This window comes from Apium graveolens, chromosome 3 (genome assembly GCF_009905375.1).
Source record: "Apium graveolens cultivar Ventura chromosome 3, ASM990537v1, whole genome shotgun sequence".
Classification (NCBI taxonomy): domain Eukaryota; kingdom Viridiplantae; phylum Streptophyta; class Magnoliopsida; order Apiales; family Apiaceae; genus Apium; species Apium graveolens.
The window spans coordinates 73152958-73170370 of NC_133649.1; the positions used below are offsets into that span (position 1 = coordinate 73152958).

The following is a 17413-nucleotide window of genomic DNA, read 5'->3' on the forward strand; positions in this document are numbered from 1 at the left end:
ATGCCTAAATATTTCTATTCCGTCCATCATTCCATGGACCCACACTCTTCCTCGAGCTTATACATAATCACCTTTGAAACTCCCTCGACATCGAAAATCGAATCTGGGATCTCATTCTATACATCATCGTTACTATAATTCTATGCTTGCACCGCAACCTTCCTCGTATAATAATACGACTCTCTATTGATAAGAAAGAATAATTATTCACCAGGTAGATACTCTACTTAATTAGTCTATCAATGATAACTTATACACTACCACGACCCGATTAGTGGTACTCAATCTCAATACCCATTCCAATACAACTCTCACGGTTGTAATCAGCTCACTACTCGCAGAATCATTGCTGCCTTACTATGGTCCACCACTGACCCACTGTCATCATTCACTTTCCATGAAATCTTAATAGCTAACCATACGGAGTCCATACATGTCGTATCAAATCCTTCTAAGGAGGTAACATAATCACCATTTCTGATTCATGAAGAACACTCCTGATCCTGACATACATACATGACATGAAGCAGATAAAAGTGCAGAAGAGTTTCAATCAAAGCAACGATAGCAGGTTAATACTATTCTTAATCATACGCCCTAAATAGAAGAATTAACTCAAGGGTTCATCTAGTCCTTTTTGAAACATGGTCCTGGATTATCTCAAGATAGGACCTTCTAAGATAGATAGCCCGTTCATGGCGATTACACGAATTAAACCTTTACCAACTACTATTACGGTTGGGTATTGCACAGTCATCAGAAGGAATGTCAATCTTCCAAACCATAATTCAACCTTCACATTTTTAACCATCATCACTGTATTCTTTTGGCACACGCGCCTATAATTATCCTCTTACCCTTAAAGTGTCGGCCACCTCTTTGGCCTTTCCTGATAGTAAAATTTCCTTACAGTCAATGTCATTTTAACCACCTCCAAATAAATTTTCTACCTTATTTCCGATCACTGCTTGAGTGAAGATGTTTTCCTTAAAATCAGATGGGAAAAAAAATATCACCATTTTTCCATAAGTTATTGCCTCAGTCTTTAGAGGCTAATCACTGTCAAGACTGACTCTCAATCATACTTAGAACATTTTTTTTATCTTAAGTCCTAATTGCCCTGAACAATTTCGACCATTACTGGTTCGATCCATACTTTCTCGTGGTTTAACACGTGCCCCACTTGGCATCATTATAATTACGTCATATTTCCTTTATCCACATTTCTATTCTTGAGAATTTTGAATATTACCTTTTTCCTTATAAAACCTCTAAGGTTATCCTTCAATCGTTCCTCCTGTATTCCCTATATACAGGGCATATCACAATACCATTTACTAATAGTAGAACCATTGTCTATATACTTCTGCAAAATTTCTCCACTGATTCTTAAAGGTTGTTATTACCTTAATCCTTTCCAATTCATACTGTCAAATTTCATACTATCCCTATTAAGGGTGAAATGCCAACCTTTATGCATTCCCCTAGGATTCATTTTAAGTTACCGATGTTCTATCCTTAATTCCATCTTTAAAAAGGTACATGCATCCTTCCATGGATAAATCAAGTCATATACCCCTGATAAGGGTGTCTTATTCAATCATTCCCACCTCGATAGTATATGCCTAATTTCGCAATAACATCTGTATTCAAAATGAGGTCAATCAATATGGCCTCCAAAAGATAACAATGGTCATCCGCTTTTCTTGCCTAATTTGGTAACGATAACAAGGATGACCTGGAAGATATTGGTCATGTTCAACGTGAACTTCTTCTTAATAATTCCTTATTTACTTTTGTTGTTTATCTCAACAGTCACCTCAATGTTGGGATATCTTTCATATCTGGCGTCTCCCTTTCTGGGTATCATGCCACCGATCTTACACTTCACCTTCTTGAAGGTCACTTCCTTCATCCAATTTTCTTAATTTCTTACTTTCTTGTCTCCTCAGTCTATCCGCGTCTCATTATTTATCCTTCGAATTATCTCAAGGTTTCCTCGAATCTTCCCAACTTACAGGGGATAAAATATATGTATCTCTTATGCCCTCAACCATCAATTTTAACTCATGGTGAATCACCCTCATCCTGACGATTACATACTCTTCTATTTCTATTTCTACGAGTCTTTAGGGTTTCCTCATACCCAACTCCCTTATCATTCCTCAAACTCTATTGCCGTTATATTCCTTTCTCTTATCATTATTTCATGAACCAACACAACATAAGCATTGATTTCAAACATCCCGTCATTCTGGATTCGTGTCTTCAGAACGAATCTTGACAACTTTTACATCTTAGATTCATAATTCATCATACTCGTCTGCCTTTGTTCTGGCTCTAAAGCTTTTACACTATCTCCTTATCTTTGGGAATTACTTTCCCGAAAACAATTGACTGAACTTAAATCAGTTTATTCTAACCTCTGGCTCCGTGCCTTTCTTGGTCTTTCACCAGCGGGTGGCCTCTCTCTTAGGAGGGTAAGTGACAAAATAGTCTTTTGTGATTCGTCAATCATTTAGAATCTCAAATGATTCCTGTATTTCCTTTAGCCAGGCTCTTGCCTCGACTGGGTCAGCTTGTTCCTTGGAACTCTGAGAGCTTAGCGACTTAAAGGTCCTGAAAGAATTTCTCACCGCATTGTTTCCTCAGGGTGGTGGTTGGGGATAATAGTCTAAGTTTTGTCTAGACTGGTCCATAAATTGTCGTATAGGAGTACCATCTCGGGTCTCCTTTCCTTACTCGACTTTCTGTTTCCTTAGTATGAAATGTTTCAACCTTCTCCCATAATCGGGGTTATCTTATACATTAAAAACCTTGTTTTCCACTCTATTATGTTATGGGTTCTTTCTTTCTTGATGGCAACCTCCCTGACTATCACATTCAGGGTTTGCCCTAAATCTTATTCCTCAAACTATGGCTCTCATCTAAGTTCTCATCCTTAAGCTCTTGAACTTTTGGAACCCAATTTTTGTAGGAACACCTCACTATCCCCTTATCATCTTTCTCGATGTGGATCTCTTCTCCAGTCATTGACTCTCTGCCTTCATTCATCACTTTTTCTGGCACAATATGTTCTTTTCCAAAAATTTGGTCTGTATTGCAATCTCAAACAGCTTTTCGGTACCGGCTCCGGTTACCTTCACTTCTATTTCCATTTTCTCAAAATCTCTTATAAACTATCCCAAAGACATTATCATCTTGGGTCTATCCTTTTTACTAAGGGCATCAGCCACCACATTGGCTTTCCCCGAATGATAAAGAATCTCCCAATCATAATTCTTGATTAGCTCTAACCGCCTCCTCTGACGTATGTTGAGCTCTTTCTACGTAAGAATGTACTAGAGCTCCTATGGTTTGTGAATCTCACACTTCTCTCCATACAAGTAGTGCCTCAAATCTTTAGGGCAAAACTATTGCCACGAGCCCAAGCTCATGGGTGGGGATATCGAATTTTAAATTCCCTTAATTGTCTTGACGCAGACGCGATTATCTTGCTGTGCTATATAAGAAGCACCCTAATTCCTTGTGCGAAGCGTCACTATACTTCACAAAATCTCTTTTTCCATCCGGCAATGCCAGCATAAGGGCCATCACCAACCTCTGCTTCAGTTCTTGAAAGCTGTTCTCGCATTTCTCTGTCCATTCGAACTTCTCAGTCTTACGAGTAAGCCGCGTTAAAGGGGCTACTATCTTTACAACTTGAACGAACCTCCGGTAGTGACCGGCCAATCCTACCTCTGGTAGTCGACCAAACCATGGTCATCAATTCATCAGTGGTCCTTTATCCAATCCTGTCAGGATCCTCCATGGGATCCTCCTCAACAACTATCCCTTCTAGGACAACATCCTCAACCGCTAAATCCTCAATATCAACATCATCCGGTCCTGCATTAGGACACTCTATCGGATCCACAATCCGATCTCCAATTAGTAATAAAATATCATCGCGATGTTGCTCCTCAACCTCAGGGTTCGGAGTCCCGCTACCATATACGATAACGAACTACACTCCTATCACGATATTTATAAGGGTTCCCATAAGGGTTTTAACTGTCAGTACTACGTTAGGTAGCCCGACTATGAACTTGGCAAGAGTTCTTATTATCTTAGTGAACTTATTATCTTAACGTCCCATCATCTCTGAGGTTTATAACGCTTAGCTCTGATACCATTTCTGTAACACCCCCAAATCCGGGGTCGGGGATCCGGGTTGTCACGAGTTCCATTTCCCTTAATAACACCCAATCTTAATAATTAATCAACTACTCTGTACTGTGACCCCACAATAAACACACACACCACACGTTATAGTCTCAGAGATGAACATCCAAAAATAATCACAAGTCATTTTATTCCACAATTATCTGCCAATACACCTTAAAAGGTTTTCTGAATAAATTTACATTTTCTTTGCCATTATTACAATTCATAAATATACATAATCTGATACATCAAAAGTTGAAAGCCTAGCCTATTGGTAGTTCCTACCTCAGCTATGGCGGCATAAGTGCTTCTAGAAAACTGCGGAACGTTTCCTATCAGCTCGCGAATTAGGAGCTTGGTCCTGTTCATCTTGTCTATCTGATGTTGTGTGATGAAAGAAGAAAGCAAGGGTGAGCAGCAAGCCCACCGAAATAATATGTATAATAATTTATAATATATGAGCATTCTCATAGTACTCATGAAAGTCTTGGTCAAAAGAAATGAACCAAGTTTGATATCTTAATGCGATGAAGTCGCAAAATATTCAGTATATATACATATATACTTTTCAAAATATTGGAAGTCCTCTTCCATGCATAATATACACAAAGTCCCAGTGTATAACTGTATAAAAAAATATCGTTGCAAGGTGATCTCATATATCTAACCTTGTCTCAACGTTTTTCTGAAAATCTTTGTCATTCATAAGACAATTATTAATTAGATATAAGTTTAAAAGATGAGGTTACCAAATACCCCAATATACTTATATCTTTCCCAATACCACTTGAACTACCACCGTTCAAGTTACAATCAGTTTCAAAAGTTCATCACATAGATGAGACTACAAGACAAGATTTGAATAGATTCAATCTTTGAAATATTATTGAATGAAATAAAGTTACGAGATACTTTATTTAGTCCCGATATATATATATCCACATATATATATCTCTTAAACATTTCCTGGAACCTCTGTTATGTAAAGTATGAACAGAGTTTGAAATATCCAATGAATTTTGGAAAGGAAAAGAATTTTGGCATAAACCCGATATCTCGCTGATCAGGCAAAGATACCAATAAGTAACCTTTTCTACTGTAGATGGATGAATTCCTCACCGGTCATCACCCTGGCCGCATTAGGACCTCGCGCTAGACCATACCCCGGCCCCTCACGCGTTGATGGACTGCCACCCAGCCACTTACACAATAATAGACCGTACCCCGGCCTGTCGCTTATGCCGACTCAATGAGATGGGCTTACTTCCCGAACGTTGGGCAAGTAATCAATTCATTTACCAAAACTGCAACCTCGTTGCGAATATAAAATACACCACAGAGCCGGATTCCCCAGGTTTTGAGCGAGTATTTAAATCCCCTTAAAAAGGAAGATCTTAAATATAAAAATGAGTTTTGGGATCCGCTCTGACTTTAAAAATCATTTTGAAGACTCGAAAACACTTTAAAGAGTGTTTGGAGTAAAGCTGATTTAATGAAGTAAATCAGTCCCCAGAATATTAGAAAATATCTGAATATTATTAATTAAATAATATTCCCATAAAGAATAATCTTTATAAAAAAAATAATTGAAGTAGAAGTATTAAAATTTATACTTGAAACGAGTATTAAATAACCAAAGATATACTTATATGAAAGTATTATCTTTATTTGAATAATCGAAAATAAGTTTGATTATTTACACCTTATTCTTTAATAAAATAAAGAATATATCTCAGCAAATAATCGGGGTCATAGATCCTCAAATGAATATTCAAATAATATTCAATAAATAAAATAAGCTGAGTCATAATACCTCGAATGAATATTATAAATAATATTCATTAAATAAAATAAAGGAGTCATACATCCTCAAATGAATATTCAAATAATATTCATTAAATAATATAAACTGAGTCATAAGCCCTCGAATGAATATTCAAATAATATTCAATAAATAATAAAAGGAGTCATACGCCTTCGAATAATATTCGAAATAATATTTAATAATAAAATAAAGTTTCAAGTTATCGAATAAACCTTATTCGATTAATAGTTTAGAAAACTATAACCATACATATATATAAATATATATATATATATAAATATCCATATCCATATATATAAAATCTACTCGGGATCCTCGACTCCCGGTTTTTGAAAATATTTTCACCTTTGGGTCCCTATACTAAGGGTATATGCAAGATACCGCTATCCTCTAGCATAGGTATTATCAACTGAACCAACAGATATATATTTCAAGAATATGAAACAGGCATGCATATATACCATATCACATGCTACAATATATCGCAAGAATTTGCTAAATAACCAACATGCATCTATCGCAAGATAATGCATATACAAGTGTATACATCACAACAACAGTTATAACGGATAGAATACTTGCCTGAGCGACTTGGGGGTGAGAAAGGCTCGGGACGAGTCTGATAACCTATAAACAACAAGTAAGTTGGAATTAAACCAAAATCACTTGTAAATCTATACTATAACTAACTTAGACTCTAACGCTTGTTTTGCGCTCACTGATTTGCTTAAGTCACTCGGGTACCCTCGGCTCCACCATTTTTAATAATTTAACCATTACGAGTTTTAAGGCGATTCTTTCGCGAGTGTCTTATCAACTGCCTAACACACTCTACATAAATGTTTCATGCTCCAATTAGTCATTTAAGGGCCTTAACCAAGGTTTCAAAGTAAGGCGAGGGGTAAAGGTTCATTCGCGAAACACCGTTACTTAAAACGGTCGTTTCTCCTAAACCGTACATCGGATTCAAGCAAACCACATATCAAAACGAAGCTTGAAACATAACCTATCTAAGAATGGAAGTGGTTAGTTTATAGAAGTGGGTTTTTGGGTCCAACAGTTAATCACAAAACAGTTTATAGAAAATCGGGCATTACGACGGCTATAACCTAACGATTTCCAAAGTTTAAACTACACCAAATCATCACCAATTCAACAACAATCCAACATCCATCAACATCAAACTAAACCCATTCATCTAAGCACTATTATCATCCAAACAAACCAAACTTAAAACTAAGGGTTCAAGAGTTTATACCTTCCTTGGAGAGTGGGTAGTCACTAACAAGCCTCTAGGAACCTTGATCTATGCTTAATCAACCTTAAGCTTTCATGAAAATCAAGAAAATCAAAGTAAGTTACTATTCACTACTATTCATCATCATCTTTGATGAGTGGATTAGCTATGCAAACCATGGAATCTTGATCTTAAACTCATGGTATAACTAAGTTATGAAATATAGGATCCAAGGAAACAAACCTTGTAATTTTCCATGGCCTAGAACTTGAGTTTTGAAAATCTATTTCTTCATTTCTTGAAAAGGCCGAATGGAAGAAGAAAGAAATGGGGGAGAGCTTTTGCTTGCTTGTCTTGCCTTGATATTTGTGCAAAGAATGCATGGTTGTGGTTAATTATTGGCTAAATATCTTGTTTTCACTTGCTTATGTCATTGCTTGCATCACTACTTTGCCACATGTCTCATTCTTGTGGTGTGATGATGTCACCTTGCTTCTAACCACATGTTTTAGCTTATATTAGAAGCTTCCTTCTCATGTTACTTGCATTTGCTTGCCCCTTGGACGTTTATTTGTTTTACGGTTCGCTTAACTCTCTTTCTCGTTGATCGTTTGAGGGATCATACCCGGGATCTTATTACTTGGGTTCCCTTAACCTTTCTCAATACATTATATTCCTTTTTATAATCCTCTCTTATAATCCTTGAATTTAAATCTCTTTAATCATGTTACCTTATACTCAATTCTTTCGGTATCTGGTGGATTTTCGAGAAAAATCAAAGTGTTCGGAATTGGATTCTGACGATCTTTACATACACTTATTTACTTTATGGAATACTAATACGATCTTAGAATTTCCATAACAGTACTCCTATATAGCGTGGTCTGATAATTTTTCTTAATCAGCATCATCAGCAAAAGTTACTATTCATCCGTGTTTCAAAAAATTCCAAAAATTGGGGTTATTACAACCAGTGTCTCGAACAACAGTACCGAAAGCGTGTGTCAAATCTTCAGCAAAATATCGGTGGATGACATGCATGGCCTCCATTCGCCTAGTCAATCTTCTATACTGTGCATCACCAATACCGGTCCTATCAACTACCTATTGCACATGAGAAGAAACCCTCTATAAGCATGGGAATATCCGTCGAGCCACTCTCTATATCATCAAAAATATATCCCAACCCCTTATCATGGGGTGCACCTAAGAATGAATAACTCAAGTGATCTGGCATTCGGTTGAGCTCAAGTCTGGGAGCTTCTTGAATAAATGGTTCAAAACGCTCCTGAGAAATTTTCAGCTCTACTAATCCAAGAGAATTGAATGGTATATCCAACTTCCTCATCCACGGAGGTGCATTCAAATCCTGTAATTGCTCTGCTCCTTCTTTATCTTCAATAACCGATTCCCCCTATTAAGGATCTCTCTAAGGTAACTGACTTTGGCAATTGCTCAGGTTCTGAATTTACTGCAGAGTCGACCCACTCTAATTTAAAGCACTCCTCTTTAGTGTGGGTAACTTTATTTCCTTGAACATATTAAAGTAACCTTTGATCGTAAACCTTCATCGAAAGCTCTCCTTTTTGCACATCGATCAGAGTTCGGCCTGTAGCCAAGAATGGTCTTCCCAAGATAATGGGAATCTTTTTATCTTCCTCGAAATCAAGAATTACAAAGTCAGCAGGGAAGATGAGTTAATCCACCTTGACCAACACATCCTCCATTATACCTCGTGGATAAGCGATGGAACGGTCAGCTAGTTACAATGACATGTATGTTGGTTTCGGATTAGGCGGACCAAGCTTCTTGAAGATAAATAAGGGCATCAGATTGACCCTGCTCCTAAATCACATAAACACTTGTCGAATGACAAGTTTCCGATGGTGCAAGGAATAGTGAAGCTTCCAGGATCTTTAAGCTTCGGAGGCAACTTCTGTTGCAGCACAACACTGCATTCCTCCGTTAGAGCAACGGTCTCTAAGTCATCGAGCTTCACTTTCCGCGAAGAATACCTTTCATAAACCTCGCAATGGACTAGGAATCTGTTCAAGAGCTTCAGCGAAAGGTATGTTGATATGAAGTTTCTTGAACACCTCCAAAACTTCTCAAACTGCTTATCCAGCTTTTTCTTCTGCAACCTCTTAGGAAAAGGAGGTGGAGGATAGATCTGTTTCTCCCCTGTATTACCCTCAGAAGGAGTGTATTCCACAGTAGTCTTCCTTGGTTCCACCTCTGCTTCATTCTGCACTTCTTCTTCAGCCATAACTGCATTTTCTGAAACTTGAGATTTTTTAGGCTCTTCGTCTTGCTGAATTTGGGGGCTTGCGACCTTTCTAGACCCTTAAGGTGATGGCGTTCACCTGTTCTTCAACTTCGCTCTTGCCTGGATTTGTTTATGTATCACTAGGAAGTGTTCCTAGTGGTCGATTCAATAAGGCATTAGCAATTTGCCCTATTGGTTTCTCCAGAATCTTGATAGAAACAGTCTGGCTTTGGCATATAAGAGCCTGGGTTTTGCACATAAGCCGCAACTCCTCCAATTCATATTTTTCATTCGAAGATAGACATGCACCAAGAGTTTATTTTTTGGTGTAATTTGTTGTTGAAACCAGGAGGGTTGAATACTTATTTCTAAACTGCTGGAATGGCTGTTGCATCGCATTCTAATTGTTGCTCCAGCTGAAGTTAGGATGATTCCAGTTGTCAGGATGATAAGTGTCTGGAACTAGTTGTTGCGATCTCTGAAAGTTGCTCACAAACTGAGCTGAGTCACTAGATATAGCACATTGCTCCATCACATGCGGACCTGGTACACAGCTCACGAACACTAATTATCTGCTTAACACCATAGTTACCCAGATAATCGATCTTCATAGACAACGCAATTAGTGGAGTAGTGATAGCCGTAGCTGTATCCACTTCAAGAACTCCTGCTACCTTGCCCTGTGGATACCTCTGGGTTGGATACGGATATTCATTAGCAGCCATCAGTTGAATTAGATCATAAGCCTTCCTCATAGCTCTTTGCCCATAATGCTCCACCTGATGCTGCATCGAGCATGGGTCTGGATGTGCTTCCCAACCCATTGTAAAAACAATTGATGATCATCCAATCAGGAATTCCATGATGAGGACCCTTCCTAAGCATCTCCTTGTAGCGCTCCCAAGCTTCATATAGCAATTTTTCCCGTTTGCTGCGCAAATTGAGTAATAGCATTCCTGAGTGCAGCTGTCTTCGCCATAGGAAGAATTTAGTAAGAAACTTCTGAGCAAGATCTTCCCAAGTAGTAATCGAACCAGCTGGTAGAGGAGTATAACCAGCTCTTAGCCTTGTCCGACCCTCAGAGAGAATGTGAACAGTCTCAGCTTCACAGCATCTTCAGAAACACCGTTGAACTGAAGGTGTCGCAGATCTCAATGAAATCCTAATGTGCATTTTGGATCTTCAGTTGGAGAAACCCCCAAACTGGATTGAATTCTACACCCAATTGAATTATGCCAGGCTGATCTTAAAGGTATTAGCTGTGATAGCTGGCCGGACAATGCTAGATTGAATATCATTGATCTTGGGTTGAGAAAAATCCATCAAGGCTTTCGTTCGTGCTGCTTGGATCTCCCATTGTAATGAGTACCTGGAACACAAATAAATAAACCGTGAAAGTAAAAAGAATCTGAGTCAGTGAACTTTAACGACCACTAATGACAAGAACATAAACTAAAAATTAACACCGAGTCCCCGGGCATGCGGCACCAATAACTTGTTCAGGGCGAAAAAAACGCGCTAATATTCACGCAAGTATACACGTTCGCAAGTAGTATATGATATAAATCAGATTTGTTCCCACATAGACTGGTTAGGTTAAGTCCCAATTTATGCACCTATGCAACAATGTACGGTTATCGCTCAATGCTAAGATAATACAATTGGGTTTGAGTAAACTAAGAGATTATACTAATAACATTAACTAAGAGAATTGAGGTTGAATTACTATATATGACAAACATGGGATTTTAACTTCATTAAATACTTCATTCAAAAGTTTATGTCTTTAACCCCTAGCATGTGATGGTGATGACACTAATCAGATACTACGAAACTGATAAACGACAACTTTCGTTGTACGAATACCCTACTACCAAGCATCCACAAAAGAGATAGAAGTGAATAGACACCAATTATGCTTAGTCCTTATATGTCTATAAGAATTGAAACATAACGGTTTAATGCGCAAGTTATCTATCGTTGATTACATAAGGCAAGTAAGATGGTTTTAAAATTACCTATGAATCATGCATAACAAATACATGACCTATGCTAGCATGGCAAGTTTTAAATCTCAAGATTCACTGTCGCTTCAAAAGAGATTAACAAACTATCTTATATGTTAGCTACGCACATAAGACAATAAGCACAACCCAATACTAAGATATCAATTCATCACCACACACCAAGATGTCGAAGCAAATTAATTATTGAAATCCATAAGTAAATCCGCTTAGAATCCCATGATACGATTAGCCATAATTGAACTCATCGTTATCATGGGTTCCAATGAAGAATGGTAAAAACAAGGTCTTAATAAACTGAATAATAATTAAAGTACGAATAACGAAATCTAGGTTCACAAGAACGAAACGAGCATCCAAAGTTACAACTAATTCAAAGAATCACAAGTAGAAAACAAGATCTTCTTTTTTGGAGTTGTTTTGTGCTTCTAGGTCTTCTTCTTGATCTCCCAATCTTCCCGGATTATGAAAACCTTTTTTTAAGTATATATAGCCCCTAGTGGACCTGTACCCTTAAAATTATCAAATTCAATCAAAACAAAGGCTTTTTCAGTGAAATCAGCAAAATTAGCCGTGCATCAGCATGCAGTCGCGTGCGGTCTCGACGCGGCCGCGTGTCGGCATGCGGGTCGCGTGCACTTCTGACGTGGCCGGGTGGGCGGCTTCTAGAAAATTCTGATGAATCTTATTTTGGCCATAACTAGAGTTCTACTCGTCAGAATTAGGCGATTCAACTGCCCACGCGAAGCTAACGAGATTTTCTACAACTTGAAAATGGCCTTGGATTCCAAATCTGATCACTTTTCATCATATTTCCTTTAAAAGTTCCTTTCTTCATTTAACTGATACCTGAAATGTAATAACACAAAAACACATCAAAATACCACAACTTGAGTCCAAAACACCAATTTAAGCTTTTAATAAAGTGTTCCAAGTGGATATAAAATCCACTTATCAGTCCTCAGGAGTCTTATTGTTCAAGTAACCTGACCGGGCTTCCTCGCGGGCTGGCTTCAATCACCCTCCTAATCGCATAAGCACGGTACTCTATAGTCATCCCCCTAACCACCGTGAAGCCATTCTTCTCCACCTTAGCGTTAGCATAGAAATCCCGTACAACACTAATCTGGGCACAGCAAGCGGGAGACTCACAAAAAAAAAACCCAACTGTGGCACCTCCAAACCCGGGTCAGAAGTTTGGGGTCCCCAACACTACACCATATATGAACCTGTATAAGAAATATTATTTATAATGACCCTGCTTCACAAAACCACGGATCGCAACAGGTTAAAGTATGAAAACAAGCCACACCCTTAATTTATTACATCATACCGAATCCCGACTGAATTAACTTACAATTGATAATAAAGTTTTTGTTACAATCGTACTATCTTTCCACTGCATGAAGCTCCTGCTAACTCGATTTACTTCAAACTGGAACCTTAGCCCGCACTTTGGACTGAGGCACTTCTCTATCATCCATATCCTTTTTAACTGTAAAATATATAAAAGAATCGCAAGAGTGAGCTAACTAGCTCAGCAAGTCATAATAGTGATAATTGAGGTCAAACAATGATCAAATGAAATGATTCAAAGGAATCAAGTTTTTTTAACTAATCATTAGAATTGGATATTTTCTTTTGAGTTTTAAAAAAAACAAAGGTTAGGCTGCTGATCAGTCACGCACTAACCCCGAGCAAGCGCACAACACTGCTCTAATTACTGGATCCAAGGCACACATTGGCCTAACTTGACCATTGGTATGGTCTGACCACGAATCTGGTCCACATATATAAAACTATCCAATCCTAAAGCAGTTCAATATGAAAACAATATATTCAATAAAACCAGATCATAATCAATGATGGTTAAACACTTGAATAAAAACGCAAGAAAACTCATGGATATCTCAAGAGTATATCAGGATATGTATAAGAAACGGTTTTCAGTTTGTACAAGGGTCAGGTATTAGACCAGTAATGATTTTTCAAGATATGGTTCTTTGAGGATAAAGAATGATTGGAGTATAAAAGTTTCTGTGTTTTCAAACCATTCTCTTTCAGTGTTTGGTGTTTGGTAGTTATACCTTGGAAGAGTAGTATTATATTTGTATGGTTTGGTGTTGAGGATCAACAAAGGACGAATTATAAAGAATAAGCTTATGGCTTAGGATCAAGAAAATTAGGGTTCAAGGAAATGGTTTAAAGCTCTTGCAATACAAAACATGAGTTATTTTGAATAATAGCGACATGTTATAAAACAGTTCAAAAACATTGGTAATATATATCTTGAAGAAAAGTTCAGAAATACTTGCCTTACAAGGCTTTACAACTATTACTGATCATCTCTGAGCCGATTCTGCTGCTCAAGCTCTAACGTCCAACCACTATATCCCATTGGATTCGACTTCGACACTCAGGTCTTTCTGTTGAAACTCTAGTGAGCTCGTCGACTGACCACTAAGTTATCTTTAGTCCATCGTCCACTTTCAGGTTCCCGACTACAACCTACAGGGTCGAAATACCCTACGTTAGACGTCTAGGTATGCTTGACATATCCTCGATACTAATTCTTACCCAAAGATATTCAAACCCGACTCGTAATTATTTATATTAGAATAACACAGTCAACAATGAGGGTTCACATTCTCGAAATCGATCCAGTGTTCGTTTTTAGAAAATACGTATACTCGTCATTTTTCAAAATTAGGGTTACTGTGTTTTGGGCAAAATATACAATACAACATACAATCAGGTTTCTGTATAAAACATACATATATGTATTTACTTATACTTGCTCGATGTCCCGATAATCCTCGGATACGCTCCCGTTTCCGTAGTTCGATTTCCCGGAAATCGGACAGCGTTCCCTTTGTTTATGGACTACCGTCGAAACATCAATCGACGTCAAATCCCAACACAACAATCTCAACAATTATCCAATCACATTCCAATTCCACAAATCCCAATCACTGATTTAAACCAACTAATTATTATTATTCGCGTTTTAACATTTATTTCTTTTAAAATATTAGGACTCAGAATAAACATCACAGTCCACCATCAGCTCACCGATGTTCATCGCTAACGGCGGCGGAATCAGTCGGTGCCCGAGTAATTCAGGTGTCCATACCGATTCCACCGATTATTCAGTAAATTTTCAAACAAAATAAATTATTTTATTTCACGAAATCCATCAATAATTCTTGCAGAAACCAATAATTTCAATAATTAATAGATTCCCAACACAGGCGGTGTGTTACACGCACAACACACAGAGTAACCGGGTAACGCAGAGAGAGCCGGCAACAAGCCGGAAAATGAGAACACGGAACACATCCCTACACACATGAATCAGTACAGAACATAACATAACCATAGTACCAAGAACTGAACCAATAACCAACTGCATAAACAAAAGCGCCCTTTTGCAGCGACACCCAAGCGCACCACCCTCACCGGAAACGGAGAGGGGCGGCGATGGGGAAACAATAAAAATAACAGCAGCACAGACATCAAGCACAATACATACACGTGTATATATATGTTTATACTTAACAATCATTCCGGAAGCAAATCACGGCGTAACTTGTTCACGGAAATCAGAGCTGTGGCGAAGCTTCGAGAACAGGGGAGAGACAAGAGGAAAGAGAAGGATGTTGTGGTTTTATTTTGTTTTTGTTTTGTATTTTTTTTTTGTCAGATAATAACACGCAGCAACACAAACGTGAGCAACTGCCACATTTTTGTCTGATTTTCTAGGTTCAAACACGTGTACTACCTCTCTGAATGGCCTTATTTGTATCGCTTTAATTGGTTTAACGATATAAGGTGCAGATAAAAATAATCCTGAAAATTACCAAATTAATTTTAAATTATCACAAATAATTCAAAGTTAATAAAATAATTTTTTCTCATAATTTGTAAAATATTTTGAAACGCAACTCGAACCCGCATTTAATGAATAACGACCCGAGCTGCTCTTAAAACAAATTCTAAAATTCGCGAAAATAGTCTTAAAATATTAGAAATATCCTGAAGTAAATAAAAATGAAATTTCGAAATTTTAAATAATTTCTAAAACGCACTTTATACCCGCTTTTAACAAATAACCGAAACACCGTGCGGGTGAAATTAATCCCGAAAATTTCCAAAATAATTTTAAAATTCTCAAAATATTCCAAACTTAAATAAATATGAGTTTCATAATTTTTGAAGAATTTTAGAATTAAATATAGATTTTACCGATAAAAGCATTCATAAAATCAATTAAAGATAAATAATTAATAAAATATTGATTTCTCAATTTTATAAAATCCTAAAAATAATTATTGTAATTATAAAATTATAAAAACAATTTTAAAGACATTTCAAATATTTATACAAATAAATTTGCACTAAATCCACTTTTGAAAGTGAAAACAATTCAATATGATCCCATAATTAATCACGCGGACAACCCGGTACCCTATAAATCACATATGGGTAATAATCAAACAACACATAGCGGTCAACATCAACACACATATTTTATTTTTAATAATTTTCCATAATTATATAATTAAATAATTCAAAAGTACACGAGTCGTTATATCCTTCTCCCTTTAAAAGGATTCTGTCCTCAGAATCTGATCTAACTAAACAAGTGAGGATATTTGCCAAGCATATCTGACTCTAGTTTCCAAGTAGACTCTTCTTGTAACGACCGAGGAATTACGCTTGTATATATTATAATAATAATTATGAGTATTATTATGTGATTAAATGTGTTAAGTCGTTGAACCCTAATGCTATGTGTTATGGTTGGTTGTTTTGATCCAAACGTGTTTTGGATTTATTGAGCGTTCTATCGTCAGTTATTATATATTATATCAAAACCTGTACAGCTCAAAACTATGTTTTAAAAGCCCGTATTTCAACAAAATCATTGGCCCTATTTTGCCAAAAATGCCCTATACCGTATAGCTATTCTGAACCCTAGACGTTTTACAAATTGACCTTTTTCGCGAAAAACGACTTTCCGGACCACTTCAGGTACCAAAAACCCCACAAAAATCATATTCTTATTTTTATATGATTATGAAATTATCATATATCATTTTTCTTTGTATTTTTGTATTTTTCATAATTTTTGGGAATTTTTAGTATTTATTTTGTATTTATTGGATAAAAAATTCATTATTAATACCCAAAAATTATAAAAATTGGGGCCAAATATTTTATTAGGAGTGTAATTAGACCCTTAATTTTACTTAGGGGTATTATTTTCATAAATATAAATACCTGAATTACTATTAATTAAATCAGTTAATTATAATTAAAAATCAGAAAATAAAAGAAAATCAGAAAGGGAATTAGGGTTAGGGTTTGTGAAGAACAGAGCAGGAGGATCAAAGGCAATTTGATCGTGATTCCGGCATCCAAATCGAACGTGTGAGTACTCGTTTTGAAGCTTGTGATCTGTACTTTCTGTTCATGTACTTATTTTCATTGATTATTGAGTTGATTTTTGATTGGTATTTTCGGGTTTTAATTTTGAATTCGGGTTTGAATTTCTAGTTGTTGTTTGATGTTATGGTTGTTAGAGACGTTTAGATCGTCGATTTTGGAGTCGAACGACACCGGTTTCGTTGATTTTGGTTGAGGTTTTAGCATCGTCAAAAAGCGGCGACGCCGCTGTGTTCTCGTTTTCCGGTGACGACGTCGACGACTGGAGAAGAAGGAAGGAAGGAGAAGGTGTCTGTGTTGCGGTGCACCAGAAACGGGGAAGAAAACAAAGTTTGAACACACATTTGGTCATGTTTGTCTCGCCGGATTTTCGCCGGGAAACGTCGCCGGCCTAGGATTCTGGGTTG

At 37.1% G+C, this 17413-nt stretch overlaps 1 protein-coding gene and 1 non-coding gene across 2 annotated transcripts in view; both read left to right on the forward strand.

The window, feature by feature from the left end:
* The window catches only part of LOC141714333 (uncharacterized), a 51387-nt gene extending 33986 nt beyond the window's left edge, over nucleotides 1-17401 (forward strand). Inside the window, exon 7 of the mRNA XM_074517858.1 lies at nucleotides 17144-17401. Coding sequence (XP_074373959.1) covers nucleotides 17144-17401 — 258 coding nt within the window. The remainder of the gene's footprint in view (nucleotides 1-17143) is intronic.
* LOC141716349 (small nucleolar RNA R71) lies at nucleotides 10391-10498 on the forward strand. The gene has a single exon (XR_012573061.1). It is a non-coding gene; the product is annotated as a small nucleolar RNA R71 (small nucleolar RNA).
* Nucleotides 17402-17413: the final 12 nt, after the last annotated feature.